Raw genomic sequence first — 19,912 nt, forward strand, 5'->3', positions numbered from 1 at the left:
GAGAACACGTTCAAGACTGCTTTAGTTTCCCACACACACACACATAATAAAAAATAAATAAAATAAATAAAATAATGAAACATCGTACTGCCTGAGGAGTCTCCAGAGCCTGAAGAAGCGGCAGTGAGCTCACAGCGATAGCCAGTCCAGCCTGAAGGACACCTGCAAGTACACACACACACACACACACACACACACACACACACACATTTGAGAAATAGAGAACTGAAACTACTGAAGGGGAAAGTAAAAAAGTGCAAAGATTGAAGAGGAGAAGTGTTCTAGACAACAGTGCTATGGACAGCGTGTGGACATTAGAGTGAGAGTGCGCTGCGTGGACGCGAGAGTGAGAGTACGCTGTGTGGACGCGAGAGTGAGAGTGCGCTGCGCGGACGCGAGAGTGCGCTGCGCGGACGCGAGAGTGCGCTGTGTGGATGCGAGAGTGCGCTGTTCTTACTTGCAATATGGGAGCGTGGTGCGCTGGTCTATCGAACACTGGCCGTTAATGCAGAAGTCCTTGCAGCTATAGCAGGTGGACTGTATCTGGTTATTAGCACACCTACACAAACACAGAACACACAGTTAGGAAAATCATCACCACGACTGCAACACTAAACTAAGAGACACCCTCAGAGAAAATATGACCGAGCAGCAATGGACAACCCGATTCGAACCTGCAGACCACTCCGTCAGTGGGATGAGGATCGCATTTGCCTTGACCACAGTACATGCACTTGTCCAGGCTGCAGGTGAGGCCGAGGAACTTCGGGGGACAGCGGCATTGCTTGGTACCATTCGCTGTCTCCAGGCAGGTCCCGCCGTTCTCACAGAAACCCTCACAGTGGCCTGGACGAGGAGAAGCAGTGATCAGAGCAGCAGCAGCCAAGAAATTATATACGTCTTTTCACGAGGGGCGTTCATGTCGAACCGGGATTTGAAGACTTCATGCACGGTACGCTGATGAGACTCTGAGCCGCGGGAAAATATTCGAAAAGGTTGCAAAGGTTTTAAAGAACGCCGTGTATGGTTATCGATCCTGGCCGAGGTGGCTTGGGGAGCACTGCAGTCGTCTGCAGGCAGTCTGATCAGAGCTCACTCATGTACTGTTATTCTAAAGAATCAAAAGTCCCGGTTTGACCTGAACACCCCTCCTATCCAAGTCAAGGCAGCAACGTTCAGATCCGAGATATTTAGACATGAAAATAAAATTCCGTTACGTCTTTATATTTAAATCTATACATATTTCTGAAGGCTGATACTTTCCAAACTTTACATTAACCGATGAAAGCAGGCCTGTTTTTGTGAACCGGCTCTGAACACTCACTGTACTGGCACTGATCTCCGACGAAGCTGTCGCGGCACTGGCACATGGGCTGGTTCCCGAGGCTCACGGTGCAGCTGCCTCCGTTCTGGCAGTAGTCTTTGCATGTGTTCTGGTTACAGTTGGGCCCGGTGAATCCTGTCGGGCAGCGGCATGTAGGAGCACCTAGAGAACAGAAACATTTCCAGTCCATGTCTGATATCCATATATTCATAAAATAAATAAAAACAAAAATGACAGCTTAAACAGTGAACATGTGCACATGCACAGCTGCATGCATGACTATGTATATCAAGTGTGTGTGTGTATACCAGTGCGTGATGGAGAACAGGTTCCTCCATTCTTGCAGTAGTCTCTGCACTGGTCAACCTCACACCTCTCGCCGCTGTAGCTGGTCGGGCAGCGGCACTTCGGCTGACTGCGAGCGTTCACGAAACAAATGCCGCCGTTCAGACACTGAATGTTACATGTAGGGCCTGAGAAAAAAAAAAAAAAACAAGCAAGAAGGAAAAAAAATTAACTCCCCGCAATGCAAAGAATATAACAACGCAGTATTATCGAGCGCGCAGGTGGGGACTTACTGTCGGGGACCTGAGTGGCTGGAGGCAGTTCCACACACGTGCCATTATCAGCCACACGGTCATTAGGGCAGGTACACACGGGACCACTGGGGCTGAGCAAACACAACCATTCACACTTCTTCCTGTCACATGGGTTCGCCACTGAGACACACAGACAGGAGGGTTAGACGAATAAAGTAGAACATAGGCTTGTGTATAGAGAATTTACACACACACACACACTTACTCTCTGGCTGTTTGTAGCGGTGGTAGAGCACTATGTCAGTGGCGTGATTGATGCCCGTGGTCAGGTTCTCCATCTTGCCTCTGCCGAATTTGTTAACGCGGAACACATAGTTGTTGATGTAGGTGACGCCGTAGATGTAGTCCTCAAAGATATCGATGCTAAACGGGTGGAGTAGATCTACAGCGCGCACACACACACACGTCTCGTTAGACAGACACGTTAACCACAAATATGAACCTTTCAATTTCTGTTCTTAAAAAGCGAGAGCACTGTTGTCGTCACTGAACTGTTTTTGACGTTGGATACGGCCACCACGGGGTCTGTTCCATCCAACCGCACGCTGCCGATCACGGAGAGTTTCGCATCGGCCCAGTACAGGCGCTCGTTAAAGTAGTCCACCGCCAGACCTGCACACAGAGTGAACACACTGCTTGAGACTGTGTTGTCTCAGAAACATTTGAACTAATAAATGCAGCCACTAGTGATAGCGCCATCTAGTGGTAGGGCAGGCCTGTGAGTGAGATCTTAGGCCCCTCTTGATAAACAAAAGACTCACCTGTGGGCCACTGCAGGTTCTCGTGCACAAGCGTCTGCCTCAGAGTCCCGTCCATGGCTGCAGTCTCGATTTTGGGGTGATTTCCCCAGTCTGCCCAGTACATGGTCCTGTCAATTATAAAACCACCAGTTTTATAATATGTAAAACAACACCTTAGCATTCAGTCAGCGGCTTTAACTTAACCGAATACTTTCGAAATGTCATCTCACCCTCTTGGTGGATCCACAACAATGGCGTAGGGCTCATCGATCATGCCTGAGATCAGCGTCTTCCTGTTCTGGCCAGTGATCTGCGCTACCTCGATGACGTCTCGGCCCGAGTCGGTCCAGTACAGGTTCCCGGCTACCCAGTCCACAGCAATGCCTCTGGGCGTCTTCAGACCTGGGATCTGTACCAGAGACGGAATTCAACAGCAGACATCATGAGTTAATGAGTGTATACACGTTATATAGCATTCACTGAGGTGCTTTCTGACATTCTGCTCTTCACTAGGATTTTGTAAGAGTCCTGGCAAGTGTGTACCGCGAGGTTGGTGACGCTTCCTTCGCTCTGCCGCGTGTTGCGATGAGAGTTGGACGAGGTGCCAGACGATGAAGACGAGGAGGTGGAGGGCAGCTGGAAGGAGGAGATGCCGCTCGTGTGCCAGTTGGTCCAGAAGATGCGGTTGGTCTTGACATGCAGGTCCATGGCGTCGATGCGCACGTTGACGTCTCCCTGGAAGGTTTGTTCGTACACCCAGTTGGGCATGCCCGGGTCCAGGCTGCGGATCTCATTATCATCAGCGATGTAGAGAACCTGCCTGTTGCTGTTCAAACCTGACAAGAGAGATAAAGATCCAGAGAATGTAGGATGAGAAAAGATAAAGTTTTCAAATGTTTTACTGCAGCTACTGTACGAGTCTTATCGCCATACAGTACTTGAAGCCTTCCGTAAATGCCAATCAGTTTTAAAGCCTTCATTAATTTTTTGGAGGGGATTTCCCCCTGATTTTCTCCCTAATTAAGACGTGTCCGATTCCTCCCCGTCACTAGGGGGCTCCACATTAAGGCTACTGCTACCACTCAGTCGAAGACTATCACGTGTTTCCTCCGAACCACGTGACGCCAGCTGACCGCATTTTTTCAAACTGCTTGCTCACACACCATTGGGGCGGAGCTATCCGCTCCTTCGATTTGCGGGAGCACACAGACGCCCCTGATTGGCTGTAGAGCCGTGATTAATGTGGGAGCAAGAAGTACCTCTCATCCCTCCCCTCTGGGAGAGAGCTCGGCCAATCAGGTCTCTCTAGAGCCTCCGGCTGCGAGAGTTTACAGCATCACCCGGGAACCAAACTTGGTGCGATGATAGGGCGTGTGCTTTACCACTGCGCCGCTCAGAGGCCTCTTATGCCTTCATTCATGAGAAATTTCATCACAAGTTCTAGTTTGACTTGAATGCCTTATGTTACAGTTTGTGTATTGATCTATAGCAATTAAGCATTTAGTCAACAAAATCCAAATCCAAAACTTTTTGCCGAATCCAAAACTTTATACAATATCATCTTTTCATCCATCACTGTATACCCAGTGCTGTATATTTGATATTTGACAATTCCTTATAATAAGGCCTCCAAGAAATGGCTGATAAAACTATATCACTTTAAATATATTTTAAAAAAATCGTCTGCATAAATGCATAAAATAAAATAATTTTCATACACGTGTTATTGGGTGTTACATACAGTACGTGTGTTATTTGGCCGAAATGTTTAGATAAACACGCGACTCCATGCACTTAAACATCATTGTGAATAAGGGCTGTTGCACAAACATTACAAATTTCTAAAACATTATATATTAGTGAGGACTCGCGCAGCCCCGACCCGATGAAGTACTTACTGTCAGCCTTGCATGTGTCGTTGATCTTGGTGAAGTACTTGTGGCAGCTGCACTTGTAAGCGCCTTTGGTGTTGTTACAGATCTGCGAGCACACGCCAAACTGTCTGCACTCATTTTTATCTGGAAAGGGAACATAACATAACCTTAACACCACCTTAGCCATGTCCTCTATCCTGCTCTTTCACTAGATCTACAGTACTACAGTGTGTGTGTGTACAGGCGGAGATGAGCACACCTTGGCAGTTTCCGAAGCCGTTGTTCTCGAAGCCGGCTTTGCAGGAGCAGAACGAATCGGTGCCGTTTGTTATACAGTGAACCTCCTCTGTCTCTCCACACAGAGACCTGTTACTCTTACAGTAGTCCAGCCGAATGTCTGCGAGCGCACACACACATTACACGCTCAGAATGATGTATTTCCTAAATAAAGTACATGTCGATTGTGCGTTTAGGAGTTCAGGAGATCTTTCACCTGTCTTGCAGCCGATCTCGTCAGAGCCGTAGTCCTCGCAGTCGTTGAAGTAGTTGCAGCGCATGGTGGAGCTAACGCACTTCCCGTTACTGCATTGGAACTTGTCCTTGCCGCACTTGTCCTCCTTCGTATCTGTTCAAGTCATACAGAGTAAACTTAACGCACCTAACTGCATCTTTACACACAGGATTGTTTCATCGCTCGTACGATTTCCTCCCCATGAACACCGGCACGGATTCAGAGCCTCATTTCATCTCTTACCGCAGTTCATCTCGTCCGAGTTGTCTCCGCAGTGGTTGACGCCGTCACAGCGCTTGCCGCTCCACAGACACACGCGATCGTTGGCGCAGCGGAAGTTTCTGGTGGGCGGGCACGGGAACTTCCCTATAGGTAAATGAACAACAATTTTATTTTTGTCTTTTAAACATTCCTTTCCTCCTGTCTGGTTTTGGTGGGTTCGTTTCTTTCAAACTCACGGCACACTTCTGGGTTTTCGTCAGAGTTGTCACCGCAGTCGTCCTCGCCGTCGCACTTCCAGGCGAGCGGCTTGCACAGAGTGTTGTTACACTGGAACTCGTCGTTGGGGCAGAGGCGTCCCACTGGGAGGAAGGAGGACAAGAAAGAGACTATAAATGGATGTACACCAATGGACTAGTTAGAAAATGACTGGCTGCTGCAAAACACCACTCTGTCGTTGATTATTGTTCTAGAACAGCATACTAGAACACGCACATGTACTGTACAGTACTAAGTATATACACCCACACACTGTCTCCCACCTGTCTCATGACACCGCTCTTCATCGCTGCCATCCATGCAGTCCGCGTCATCGTCGCAGCGCCAGCGCAGTGGGATGCAGTGGCCGTTTTTACACTGAAACTGGTCAGCATCACACTTCAGAGCACAGCCATGCTGAAAACACAAACACACACACACACACAATTATTGTCCAGGCACAAGCACAAACCCTTTTGCTTTGTCCACTACCTTCATACAAACCGCCACTTTAACATTGCATAACATTGTTGCTAGGGTTACACTGAAAAGGAAGGGAAATAAAAAGAAAAACTACAAGAGATTGAGACACAGAGCACTGAGTGGATCAGAGAGAAAACAAACGTGTGATTTTTTTAGCTTCTTCACCTCGTCAGAGCCGTCAGCACAATCATGGTCTCCGTCACACTTCCATCGTCCGGCAATGCATCGGCCGTTGGTGCAGGCGAACTCGCTCTCCGAGCACTGACGCGGCACTGCAGGACACACACACACACACACACACATACACGCAAATATAGACGCTTTGCTTCATCTCGAACAGCAGCAACATGGCATTACAGTATGGTCACAAAGACATGTTTGGCAATCTGGGAAAAAAAAACCTTTGGAGATACAGATCTTAAATCCGTACATCTTCAATTTAATCAACAGCAATTAAAGTAAAACTCACTTGCAGCACTTAAACAGCTGATCTGCTTATTTCCAAATTTTTCCTTTTTATTATTTGTCCATTGTCACCTGCAAGATCTATCGATGATACGATGACGATCTGACAGCGCCGGAGTATCGCAGACGGTTCGACAGCCTGCGTCTGATTATAAACGCATTATATAAATATATTTTATAAACGCATAAAAGCTTATGCCAGTTTCGCTAACGAACAACTTGATTAAAGTATGACATAACTGTGTGAGAAAATCACATTGGATCGTTTTTTAATCTGGCTCCAAACTCAATATGATCCTCGCCAGAAAATATCCAGAACAAGGTTGAAGATCGGGCCGAAATAAATGCATCGGTCAAACACATTTATGTTCAGTTAAAGCAGAAGTTCAAAGTACGTTGACGGATTTTCCCAGAGTGCCAGACATACAGGATTCACAATAGAGCTACAAAAAGAAACGTCAAATATGAAAAGGAGTTCAGAGTAAGGGTTTAACACACAGGGCGGGGCGGGGCGGGACAGGGCGGGGCCGGGGTAGAAGAAAGAAACTCTTAAATAAAAGGTCCATGCCAATTCTTCAATGGGAGAGCACAAATAAACTGGGAATTCAAAGCTTTCAAAGTGGACTCATGACCAGAGCTTAACGTATTTACACCGGAGAAACAGAATCGGTCAGGAAATGATAAACACAACGGAGATCTCATTTTGGAAGGGTCGATGAGGGAACTGAAACATTCCACCACTAGAGGGACGGGTGCTGAAATTAGCTGTTATTTAACGATGAATGCAACGAAAAAAATGGATAAGTGGAAAAAGGACAAGAGTGGAGTTAAAATGGAGAGGGGGAATGGAGGAGCAGTGACCTACCTCTGAGTCAAGCCACCATGTCAGTGTGAAATGAAGAACAAACATACGGTGAAGTGACTGGCATTCATGAGCAATGTGGGCAATGTCATGAAACAGTGCAAACCGAGTGGATATGGCAGGCATACACATGCACGTACACACACGCTTAAATTTAACTGTTCTATACATTATACTTGCATCTTAACACACACACACACACACAGCCCAGTCTGTGGTGGACACAGAATGAGAGTAAACCATCACAAAGCCACCAAGTTTCAGGGCTTTGGTTGCCAGCGAACATTTCCCACAATTCCATAGCAGACCACCTACCGCACTTCTCCTCATCAGAGTTGTCGCCGCAGTCATTGTCGTAGTCGCACTGCCAGCGGCCCGGGACGCAGCGGTTGTTCTTGCAGCGGAACTGATACGGCTCGCACGTTCTCTCATCTGCCGCATAGAAACACAGACGCTCAACACAGAGTTTATTAAACACGTCTGAAAGCAGAGCAGACAGAGCAAAGACTGCGTACCGCACTCCTCTTTGGGCTCGTCCGAGCTGTCGCCGCAGTCATCCTCGCCGTCACACTTCCAACGCGCAGGGATGCAACGACCGGAGTCCTTACAGCGGAACTCGTCCACACCGCACGTCATCTGAGCTGCAGGAGAGGACGGGAGGACGGGAGGAGAGGACATGGGTAAGGTGGGTCATTAGGTGCATAACATGATCAGAGAGCCTGAACAAGCTGATAACTACCCCAAAACAAATCCAGGTCCAGAGTTTTCTTGTGACTAAAAAGCTTTTCATTTAAATGCTGAATAAATTATGATAGCTACCTTATAATATAACATATACAGTAAATGATGAGTCAAACATTTAAAATCAATTAGTTAAAAAAGCATGTTACTACTAGCTGCTATAACCCAAGTGATAACAGGAACTGCCTTGTTTCATGAACGTTCCACAGCAACTGGATGAAAAGGTTAAATATCTAAGTCTGGATCCACATGCATTTTTTCTTAAATAAAGTCTCATATTTCTCTTTTTATTTCAGACCCGACATGGCTTCGGAATTAACAGTAGTAGATCGAATGGAACCAGAACTACTGTAACACTTGACTTTTTCCTTCAGGGTGATCTGGCCCAGAGCCAGTGACGGCTGGTCAATAAGGGGTGCAGGGGCGTCGCCCCATTACAGTTAGGCAGAGAAGAATGCTTCTTAAACATGTGATTATTTAACATAATTATTATTTATTTTAATAATAAAAAAGTCGTTTAGTCACAATATTCCGCTGCATTTCTTAATAGAATTAATTTACATAAAAAAAAATAATCTAAACTGTAATACGTTCATTCATGTAAAAGTTACAGAGCTTGGACCAGATCGACCTGATCTTCTAATTAAGCAGCAGTCAAGTGATCGTGGCCGAGCTCACACCCGGTGCTTTTCCAGCACTTCTTAGGCTATTAACAGGCGATTATTACATTGTAATTTTGTTTGCGCAAAAAATTAGAGATTCGTCTCTCTAAAGCAGTAAATTATTTCTTGAGTTTAACATGTTTTAGTTTTGCCAAAAGCTAATTTTACCATTGAATCGAGACACATCGATGCCGGCGCTTCAGGTTCCATCATAGTGAATGGAAAATATTTTAGGCCGTGAAAAAAAATAAAATTGACGCTTTAATCAAAAAATAAAAATAAAACAATTTTTAGATTTAAGTTACAAATAACAAAGAGGACAACAATAACAATTTGGTTTTGAATATGGTGGATTGGAACAGATTAAAAAGCAGTTTTGTTAATGTTGCAAACACGTTTAAGCTTTTATTAGTGATTATTGTTGGTGATAATCAAGTGAAGAAGATTGAAGCTGCATTATCACAATTCAAACCCTATCAATGGTGCTGACCATCTGGAATTATTCGGTTGGGGTGATTTGGGTTGACTTGAGCAAGCAGCTGTACTTGTTTGGGTTTCATTTGGGTCAACATCCAGTACTTTCAACACAATAAGATAACTTCAGCTAGGAGCACTGATTTAAAGTGCGTTCTTGTATTGGATTTTTATGTCTTCAGTGACCACTTCAGTGGATTCTAATCTACCAAGTCTTATATATTGTGTATACGTAGAAAACTTTTTTAATTTCCAAGTTAATTAATCTAAATAGCTTTGCAACTCGTACTCTTACGTGAAGGGACTCGGTGCATGCCTCAGTGTGCTTCATAACAAACTAATTATAACTCACCGATAATTCAATTCCTTTCCAATTAAACTTGTAATGTTCCGATTTTCTTCATTAGTTCTTAACCTAAATCAATGAGTATTAATAGCCCCAGCACACATCACGTAAAAGTCGGTGATGCAAGAGTGAGCCTTACTGCAGTTGGCTGGTTCATCAGAGCCGTCCACACAGTCGTTATCGCGGTCGCACATCCAGACACGGGGAATGCAGCGCTTAGTGATGACGCACTGGAACTGGTTGGGAGCACACGTCACCTCAGCTACATCACAGACACACAGTGGCAGTTAGTACAGAAACCATGCAAACACTCAAGTAAGAGAAAGATTATACAGCTGACCAAAAAAAGCGATGATGATGATGATGATGGGACAGCAAAAGACACTCACGACAATCTTTCTCATCTTCTCCCTGACCGCAGTTGTTCTGGCCGTTACAGCGGAAAATCCCGGGAATGCAGCGGCTCGGGTGGGAGCACTTGAACTGGCTGGGTAGGCACACGTGGATGTCTACGCCGCACACAATAACACAGACAAGTTACGCAAACCGGACTCTACGCTTATGTAAACCAAAACAAACTGTGTGCAGTTAATTCATCAACAAGGTCACATTTTTGTTCTGCCTAAGCAATTAAGACAAATCTGAAATTAATATTGCTCTCAGTGTAAGGAAGTAATAACATTCAGTGTATCTCAAAAAATTAGAATAGTATGAAAAAAATGATTTGACGTTTTTTGTTTTGAATTTTGATGATTATGGTTTAAAGCTAATAAAAAAAACAACTATCTCAAAATGTTAGAATATTTGATCAGATCAGTAAAATACAGTACAGATGTACAGTACAGAAAGAGACGATCAGCCTGTGGCACTGCTGAGGAATTACAGAAGAGCAGCTTGCTTTAACATCATCCTTCAGCTCATCTGCTATGTCCATCCTTCTCTAGACAATACCTCAGATTCTCTATGAGGTGCCAATAAAGCCCCGTAATATCAGAAAGCCAGTTTAGTGGTCGTTTCGGTGCTGTGAGCAGATACGTTCTCCTGGAGAAGGGAATCAGCATCTTCATAAAGCTAATCAGCAGACTGAAGTATGAAGTGCTCTAAGATCTCCTGGTAGACGACTGCAGTGACTGTGAACTTCCTAAATCACAATGGACCAACTGCAGCAGAAGGCATGGGACCATAATAATCACAGGCTGTGGAAATTTCACACTGGACTTCAAGCAACTTGGAGTGGATTCTCCACTCCTCCTTCAGACTCTAGGACCTTGATTTCCAAATTAATTACTGAATTCATTTTCATCTGAAAAGTGGACTTTGGACCGCTGAGCAAGAGTCCACTTATGTTTCTCCTTAGCCTGGGTAAGATACTTGATGTTGTCTCTGGTTCAGGAGAGGCTTGAGACTAGGAATCCAACATTTGTGTCTCCTGCCTCCAGCCTCTCTCATCTCCTTGTCAAGCTCTCCCTTTTCTAAATTGGCTTTGCTTGATGATCTTTTTAAGGCTGCCCTAATCCCAGTTGCTTGTGCACCTTTACATACCAAACTTTTCCTTTCCGGTCAACTTTCCATGAATATGCTTCAATACATGATCTTCCGTGATTTCATTTAAATTTTATGTTATTTGTAGAGTGCTCATTTGAAAAAAAAAATCCAGAATCTCAGACAAGACATTATCTAAATAAATAAAAAAAAAAGGATGGAAATATTTCACTTTAAATCTAAAGAATGCAGAACGAGAGTTTTACTTTTAAATAATATTTCAAAAGAAAATACTTTTTGCTGCATATAGTAAAGCTGAAAGACATGTCCCCCAATATTTTTTAGTTATTATTACAGATGGTTCTACAAAGTACTAACCCAGGGGGGTGCAGACTTTCATTTCTTTCCACCTTTTAACCGTTGTTAATTGCACATTTAAATTTTAGCCATTAGGGTGTCAGTCAAACAGTAACAATGCCAGAGAAGTCTTTTTCAGTTCCAGATTGTATACAGAATGAATGTTGTTAGGAAGAGACTTACACAAGTATGTCTGTATATAAGATTCTATCAGTGCTTGTTCTGTGCATTTTGGATTTTGGGACAGTGTGTGTGTGTGGGAACACTGTGCGTACCGCAGTTGGCCTCATCCGAGCTGTCCTGGCAGTCATTGTCTCCATCGCAGATGTAGGCGGGGTTCGTGCAGATGCCGGTGCCACATTGGAACTGTCCCGGCCGACATTTAAACTCCGCTAAAGACACAACAAAATATATCTCACTCTCTCATCATCTACTCTTTATTGGGTGAGGACGTTTTATCTTATTATCTATGCATTACAAACATCACTCCATATATTCGAGCGTCAGTCAACCTCCCTCTCTCACTCCCTCTGTCCAGTCCTCCTTCTGTCTCTTTCGGTTCAATTCAGTCCATTTCAGCAGTGCTTTATAGGCTTGAATGTTCAAGGCGCAGCCTAGTACAACATGCTCTTATTCACTATCTGTTTTTTGAAACCTTTTGAATATTTTTTTTTCTCTCTCAAACTATTTTAGTTTTGGCCATGTTCCCCATTTGTCTGTTCATCCATCTGTCCCTGCCAGTCCATGTGTCTCTGTCCTTCTGTCAGTTTCGTCTCTTTCTCTCTATACACCCACAAACTCTACCTGTCTTTAACTCACTGTCTCCGTTTCTTTGTCCACCAGTTGTTTGTCAGTCTATCTCTGTCTCTTTTTGACCGTCTCTCAATCAGTCAATCCATGTGTGCCTGAATATCTCTCCATTTATACTGTACATCACTCTCTCTCTCTCTGATGGCAGAAAGACTTTACTTACGGCAGTCAGCAGGTTCGTCTGAGCGATCGCCACAGTCATCTTCAGTGTCACACTTCCACCAGAAGGGGATGCACTTGTCATTTTTACACACGAACTGCACACACACACACACACATCTTTCATTACAATAGCACTTCTTAGATTACAACGTTTGTACTGATGCATCTTCTCAAAGGTCAAAGTTTACGTTGCTGAACAGTTGCAGTTTTTTTTTACTTTACCTAGAGATAAATATCTAAGTCTGCTGCCTAAAGGACATTTCATGTTTAAACAGGTTTGACCCAAGACCCTGACGCAAAAGATTTTTTAACAGCTCTCTTTCTTTCTTTCTTTCTTTCAGTTGAACACGCCGTACCTGGCTAGCCGTGCAGTTAGACAGGCACTGTTTTCCGTCAGCAGCCAGGTAGAAGTTAGTGGGACAGGCGCACTTGTAGCCTCCTCCAGGGGACAGCAAACACAAGTTGCTGCAGCCTCCGTTATTCACCTGACACGGGTGATTCTCCACTGCGGGTAAAGGTAGATCAATTCTCATTAATACTAATGTTTACCTTCATGGAGATGTTCACTGACCAGTAATGCAGACCAATCAATGAGATCTGAAGATCCCGTACACTGCAGTGTGCTTTACTTTCACAAAAAAAAAAAAAAAACCCTAGGAGTTATCTGACCAGACATGCGTTTATTCAGAGTCTGTATTTACAATAAAGCAGAAAATAAGAAATACTTCACAAGCATTACTGTTAGCATCGATGTCTGTCTTCATAACATTAATAATCCTCTTGTATCTAACATTATGACTCTTGTATAATTCTAGTTTTTGAGTGTGTGTGTGTGTGTGTGTGTGTGTGTGTGTGTGTGTGTGTGTCCTCAACTGTCCTCACCTGGAGGTTGCCTGTACGGATGGTAGATATGGATATCCATAGGCCTGTGTAATGTGCTGATCAGCATGCTCTTGCTGATGCCCAGTGTTTTGTGCGCTCTGTTAATGGACTTGGTCTCCCAGTCGGTCCAGTAGATGTAATCCTCAAACAGAGTCATGGCGAAGATGTGTGGGATGTCTTGATTCAGAACTACACAGAAAAAAACGAAATGATTAACGCAGCCTCCATCCCTCCCTCACATCGCATTGTTCCACTGTTACAAAGCTTTAAGTCTAATGAACGACACGGTGTTGATGGTTGCTTTATGCTGGTCTGCAGTCGATGAAAAGTTGTCACAACTGAAATTGCCACAAACAGTTTTGTAACCGGAGCTCCATCAGTGAAACTGGACTTCATATTGAATATTCATGAGCACACACGTGCATCCACACACACACACACGGGCATGCACGCATGCACAGGCAGACACACACACACGTGCACGCATGCATACACACACACACATCCACGCAAATGGATCATCAGGCAAAAAACAACACACAACACTGAAAGAGATGGACGTAAAGCAAAATTAAATAAAATGTAGCTAGATACATGAACAGGAAGAAAGAAACAAAAAAATGGCAGAAACAAAAGAAAAAGAAAAATAGAGAAGATTTTAACCACGTTAGTCACAATCCGAGGTTTCAATATATACACACACATATACATATACACATACATACACACACACATATATATACTGTACATATTTACATACGAGATGGGTAGGAGAATATAGAAACCCGAAAAAAAGTAGAAAAAAAGTAGACATAGAAAAGAGATAAACAAGATAGAGAGAGAAAGAAACAGAAGACAAACAGACAAAGAATAGACAGACAAAGACAGATAATGAAAGAGAGGAAAACGGACAAAGATAAAGTGGGTGAAGATAAAAAGACAGATCTATATCCTCCTTTGTACACAAACAGAGAGAGAGAGAGAGAAATGATAAAGAGAGAGAGAGAGAGAGAGAGAAACGGCAAGGTGAAACTGTACCAATGTGCCTGTTGGAGCCGTCGAGGCTGGCGAAGGCGATGTAGTCCTCGCGGGCGTCGGCCCAGTAGATACGGTCGTTGATGAAGTCCAGCGTGAGGCCGTTGGGCCATGTGATCTTGTCCTTGATGATGACGCTGCGGTCTGTGCCGTCCATTCCGATACGGCCGATGTGAGGCATGTCTCCCCAGTCTGACCAGTACAGATACCTGCACACACAGACACACACACTCTCTATAAGCAGCACCAGATATTGGGCATTAACAGAAATATTAGCATTAAATCCATCACCGTTAATGCACATAAAACTGCACCATTGGTTCCCATAAAGTGTGAGTGTGTGCTTGTGTGTTTTAAGTTTTGTCCACTCACCCGTTGCGGACGTCCACAGCGATGGCTCGAGGCTCCTTCAGACCGCTGTTGACCAGCATGCTTCTGTAAGCCCCGTTCAGCTTGGAGACCTCGATGGTGTCTCGGCCCTTATCGCACCAGTAGAGGTTGCCCCCCACCCAGTCCACCGCCAGACCATCTGGATTGCTCAGAGATGTCCGGTGCAGCACCTACAACAAACAACATGAACAGTGAACATCTAAAAGACTCAAACCAAACAACTCTGCTGGTATTGATGAATATCCGGAACCACAAGCGCACCTCGACGTTACTGCCGTTCATGTGCATGCGGCGGATCATGCTGCCCTGTGTGGTCACGTCCGTCCAGTAGATCATCTGTTCCGCAAAGTGATAATCCAGAGCTACAGCATTGTTCAAGCCCTGTTACACAGAATAACACAATTAAACTACACTGGCTGACTCTTAGTAGAAGCAATAAGAACTCATTTATAGAAGCACAAGGGTATGAAGGGTGTTGATCTTTTCGATTTCGGCAATTAACATGATCTTACCTGTTTGATGAGGGTATAGTTGCTGCCATCTAGGTTGAGCTTCCTCAAGTAGTAGCGATTAGCAAAAAGCAGATAAGCTTCCTCTTCTACAAGAAAAAAAGGCCAGAAGAGCCGATTAGCAGTCACATTAATGGTATATAGTAAAGAAGTGTGTGTGTGTGTGTTCGATTCAGTTCTTACCAGAAGCGGACTTGCAGCGTGTAGAGTCATTAGCATGCGCCACATAACCCTCTACGCAGAAGCAGTGGAAGCTGCCGTGGCTGTTGACGCAGCGTTGTGAGCAGGGGTACGTGGTGGTGCACTCGTCCACATCCATACACGTCTTGCCGTCATTCTTCAGACGGAATCCAGGCTCACAGCGACACTGACAACGACAATGTAAAAACACTTTAAATAATCGCCAAAACCATACATCAACATGACCACTGACACCAACACCGCATCCACTGCCATCACTATTAATATTTTTACCACCACCATCACCAAGGCCTACACAACCACAGCCAATGACATCACCGCCAATGACACCACCAATTTTTTCACCAACACCACTCGCTAACATCCCCATTAATACTTTCACCATCACCCCCACGACCAACAGCAACAGCAGCACCAAGAACACCTTCACCACCACCGACAAACACAACATCGACACTGACTACATCAATACCACCAGAGACACCAACACCATCACTAATTTCCACCAAAGTTTTCGCCAACATCATCGACGACACCAATACCAACGTTTTCACCAACGACACCACCAACACCCATATTTTCACCAGTAGGACAATCTTCACCATCACTACCGCCAACATAGATACTAATACCACCAACAATTTAATAGCACAATGAAGAGAAAGACAATTTCAAGTGAAATTTATTTATATACAGTATCTTGCTTCTTTCTTGTAGCTTTACCTGCCTACATTAATCAATACATATTTATATTTATACAACTCTGTATCCACCTACAGTATCGCTTGATATCTACATCTCTCGCTAGCTTCTGGTGGAAGTTTGCTCGAAAATAGTGATAAAACCAAAACAGGTGAGTAAGATACACACTTACCTTATATCCAATCTTGAGGTCTTCACAGAGTTGTGTGCAGCCACTGAGCTTGCTGTTGAGGCACTCGTTGACGAAGCAGTTGTGTTCGTCTGAGCCGTCGCCGCAGTCGTCTTTCCAGTCGCAGAGCACATCCTCGCTTACACACTTCCCGTTGTTGCACAGATGTGCCGAGTCATTACAGCGCTTCTCTGTGAACGTACACACACAAACAAAAGACAACCATTACACCATACCAGAAAAAGTCTGATCCAAGATTAGCACAAGGAACGATTTGTCAGAATCTTGATTTATGACAAGTTGGGGGTTTTATACAGTCCTCTTCAGGACTGGACAGCGTCATGAAAAAATACTACTGATTAAAGTTGGCACTTTGAGTCTCTTAAGTGACTGAGGTCATTTCATTTCATTCAATTAGGGTAATTTTATAAATTTATTCAGCTGACCCAAACTGGCAGCCTGGTCATGCAGACCACAATGAAGCTCAAGCAAAACTAAACCAGCATGTTGGGCCAGCACCAGGCTCGACTGTGACGGAGTTGTTCAATATTGGCACAAGGCAAAGGGGCACAAATCGCTGCCCAAAATATATAAAATAAAAAAGTCATCTAAGAGGCATTTAACATTTAAAGAATCGTGTTTTAAGTGCAGCGATACTTTAACACCACCATATCCTCATTCCTCACTTTGAGTAAGGACAGAGCCATCACGTCCAAAAGCTCAACGAAGCAGTCAATCTCTCCAGGCAGAGCTGACGTTAATGATGCGGCAAACTGGCCGCCATCATCCCCTTCGTCAAGTTCACACACTGCATTGCACAGCTGGCTCCTAGCCAGGGATTTTATGACTTTACATATAACTGCACTGCCCCCCCCCCTACAATATATAAAAACATGCTCATGTAATTATGTATTGTATATAGAAGAAACGTGTGCGAAGGAACAGTGAGGGATTTAAAAGTGGGGGCGGATGTAAAATTTTAGATAAGGTATCTAAATGTTGCCATGAAAACAACAAAGTATTTGAATGTACTGTATACTTAAAATTCTATACATTTTCGAGGTAGTGGTGGTTGTTGTTACCTGGTTCGGTGCAGCGGAGGTTCTTGGGGGCTTCATCCGAGTGGTCATGGCAGTCAAACTCGCCGTCACACTCCCAGTTCTTCTGCTTTAGGCACTGGCCATTATCACAGCGGAAATCATTGGGACCACAACTGGGGTACTCTGTAACAGTGAAGAGAGGTTACATCATCACACACTGGCTTATTACATGTAACTAGTGAGTCAAAAATGATCCGCACTCTGGCTGTAAAATTTATTTTAATTTACTTTTTCATTTTAATTAAGACAAATCTATCATTCTCGACGGAATCTCCTTGCTTTTCAATATACTTCGTCAATCTGTCGACAAGCTTTCGTGTTGCTTAATTAAAAAAAAAATGTTTTGCACTGAATGCACCGCGTCTTCATCAGAAGTGAATCTTTGTCCTTGTAGGGCTGCTTTTAGGCGAAATGCAGATGGAGCGAGATCAGGACGGTAGGGTTAAACACATCTAAACACAACTTATGCCCTCCTGTAAGTTGTTTCGGTACCAGGTACACCTTCAGACCACAGAAAACCTAATCGCTGCACGCTGCTCTTCATTCGAGCAAATCACAATCCGTTTTCACTCGCACCGCAGTTACAAATGCACTGATGTAACGTGTCCACACCTGCACAGCAGAGACTGGGGAGACAGTAGCCTTAAACGAAAACGCTGACGAGACAGTGCGGTCACGGAAAGCTTTAATTCAAGTGGAGTGCGGAAAATTTTTGACTCACCCTTGTGAAACCCCAAGAAAGTTTTTCATGGTTAAATGGTAGGACATCTTCATGATGAAGCAGTATTCTGACGCACATTAGTATTAGCATGCAGATCCCCGCCAGGGTGAGAATGATGAGGACACGTGATGCACTCACCACATTCAGGAGACTCGTCAGAACCGTCGGTGCAGTCTTTATCGTGATCGCACACGAAATGCTTAGGGATGCACTGCTTGTTCTGACACTGGAACTCTGTGTTATCGCAGGTCTTATTGTTCGCTAGGGGGGAAAAAGGCATTCAGGTATATCGTGAGAATAAAAAGAGAGAGAGAGAGAAATAAAACGGATAAATGTCAAAAAGGACTTAAACAAAGTGATGAGACACGTACTACAGCCAGCCTTTTCGCCCTCATCAGCTCCATCTGGACAGTCTTTGTCTCCGTCACACTTCCACCGCTGAGGCACGCAGTGGGAACCGGGGCAGTGGAACGCTTCGGGACTGCATGTCTTTGAACCTGGAATGACATTGTGTTAGATGTCTAATTAAAAAACAAAAACAAACGAAAACATCCAGGACGGTCCGTGTCCTCATGGAAGCTCATGGTTTCTCATTGCATGTTTTTTTTCCCTCTGCTAACACAGACGCCATCCCCCATTGGTCCCACAAGCCCCCGCACCTCCCCCGCCCACACCCACGCCGACAACTGTTATGACTCACTGCATCGGCTGCCCTCATCTGTGCCATCTCCACAGTCATCGGTGCCATCACACACCCAGGAGCTGGAGATACAGCGGTGATTCCCGCACTCGAACTGGGTCGGTGAGCAAAACTTATCTGTACGGGGGGAAAAAAAAACAGCATGTGAGACAGCAGTGACTCAACCATCACGCAAGATCCCTTTAAGGCTGAGCCGCCAGAGCTTGTGTACGTACCGCAGTGGGTCTCGTCCGTCCCGTTTTCACAGTCATTCTCCTTGTCGCAAGTCCAGCTCATGGGAATACAGCGGCCGCTGAGACAGGCGAAGAAGTTCACGGGACATTTTAGCTTCCTCTTCTCTGTAATGCAGACATCGATTGCAGAAATTAAAGTAAAGTGTAATATGTGTGTGTGTGTGTAGAATTTGGGTACTATTTTGCGTGTCTGACCTGGGCAGTTCCTCTCGTCTGAAAAGTCTCCGCAGTCGTTTGAGCCGTCGCACTGCCAAGAGGGCGCGTAGCACAGTGTGGTGAACTCGCATTTCTGGAAGGTCACACCTTTAACTCCTAACAGGTAGAAGCTCAGGCAGTCTGTTGGGCCTGAGAGGGAGAGCATGGGATATTTTAAAAAAATCTATTTTGTATAGCTTGCTGATATTAAACTTTGGATTCGCGGCAAAAACACGTGAAAATGCTTACTGCAGTTCATTTCATCGCTGGCATCCTCGCAATCCACCACCTGGTTACAGCGGCTCGAGTTAGTGATGCAGGAACCGTCTTTACACTGGAACTCGGACGCAGTGCACAGGGTCACTAAGGAAGTGCAGAACACAAAACACAAACGTAGTGAGAAGCAGAATCAGACAGAAGTAACTACCGATATATACATATGCGATACTGTAGACGGGTGTTGCATTGCACAGGTACTGCATCATACTCCGTTCCTTCTGTACTCACTGTTGCAGGGCTGCTCGTCCGAGCGGTCTCCGCAGTCGTCAGTGCCGTCGCACCAGGAGTTGTGTTTGATGCAGCGCCCATTGAGGCAGCGCCTGTAACCCTTTTTACAGCCACGATTTGCTGCAGCGAACACATCAACACCAACAATACGTCAGCCGGCACACGAAGAAACACAAACCCACGATCGCGATTAAACAAC

General features: G+C 44.7%; 1 protein-coding gene across 2 annotated transcripts in view; it reads right to left on the reverse strand.

Annotated features, from left to right (window-relative positions):
- Nucleotides 1-19,912, reverse strand: part of lrp1ab (low density lipoprotein receptor-related protein 1Ab) — a 122,351-nt gene that overhangs the window by 4,735 nt on the left and 97,704 nt on the right. For both annotated transcript variants that reach the window (XM_053482666.1, XM_053482667.1), the window contains 40 exons: nt 19,714-19,833; nt 19,456-19,569; nt 19,207-19,356; nt 18,994-19,116; nt 18,779-18,895; nt 18,450-18,575; nt 18,217-18,339; nt 17,340-17,480; nt 16,261-16,448; nt 15,369-15,552; nt 15,189-15,274; nt 14,938-15,057; nt 14,659-14,846; nt 14,290-14,495; nt 13,252-13,440; nt 12,726-12,874; nt 12,371-12,464; nt 11,673-11,789; nt 9,948-10,067; nt 9,698-9,820; nt 7,851-7,976; nt 7,651-7,767; nt 6,174-6,280; nt 5,810-5,942; nt 5,507-5,629; nt 5,292-5,414; nt 5,031-5,162; nt 4,797-4,934; nt 4,562-4,681; nt 3,207-3,499; nt 2,894-3,072; nt 2,685-2,791; nt 2,416-2,535; nt 2,129-2,305; nt 1,903-2,043; nt 1,633-1,797; nt 1,325-1,486; nt 675-846; nt 458-559; nt 89-162 (listed from right to left, as the gene is read on the reverse strand). In XM_053482666.1, the coding sequence (XP_053338641.1) occupies nt 89-162; nt 458-559; nt 675-846; nt 1,325-1,486; nt 1,633-1,797; nt 1,903-2,043; nt 2,129-2,305; nt 2,416-2,535; nt 2,685-2,791; nt 2,894-3,072; nt 3,207-3,499; nt 4,562-4,681; nt 4,797-4,934; nt 5,031-5,162; nt 5,292-5,414; nt 5,507-5,629; nt 5,810-5,942; nt 6,174-6,280; nt 7,651-7,767; nt 7,851-7,976; nt 9,698-9,820; nt 9,948-10,067; nt 11,673-11,789; nt 12,371-12,464; nt 12,726-12,874; nt 13,252-13,440; nt 14,290-14,495; nt 14,659-14,846; nt 14,938-15,057; nt 15,189-15,274; nt 15,369-15,552; nt 16,261-16,448; nt 17,340-17,480; nt 18,217-18,339; nt 18,450-18,575; nt 18,779-18,895; nt 18,994-19,116; nt 19,207-19,356; nt 19,456-19,569; nt 19,714-19,833 (5,589 nt within the window). The remainder of the gene's footprint in view (nt 1-88; nt 163-457; nt 560-674; nt 847-1,324; nt 1,487-1,632; nt 1,798-1,902; nt 2,044-2,128; nt 2,306-2,415; nt 2,536-2,684; nt 2,792-2,893; nt 3,073-3,206; nt 3,500-4,561; nt 4,682-4,796; nt 4,935-5,030; nt 5,163-5,291; nt 5,415-5,506; nt 5,630-5,809; nt 5,943-6,173; nt 6,281-7,650; nt 7,768-7,850; nt 7,977-9,697; nt 9,821-9,947; nt 10,068-11,672; nt 11,790-12,370; nt 12,465-12,725; nt 12,875-13,251; nt 13,441-14,289; nt 14,496-14,658; nt 14,847-14,937; nt 15,058-15,188; nt 15,275-15,368; nt 15,553-16,260; nt 16,449-17,339; nt 17,481-18,216; nt 18,340-18,449; nt 18,576-18,778; nt 18,896-18,993; nt 19,117-19,206; nt 19,357-19,455; nt 19,570-19,713; nt 19,834-19,912) is intronic.

The sequence above is a fragment of the Clarias gariepinus genome, chromosome 22, assembly GCF_024256425.1.
Source record: "Clarias gariepinus isolate MV-2021 ecotype Netherlands chromosome 22, CGAR_prim_01v2, whole genome shotgun sequence".
Taxonomy (NCBI): Eukaryota; Metazoa; Chordata; class Actinopteri; order Siluriformes; family Clariidae; genus Clarias; species Clarias gariepinus.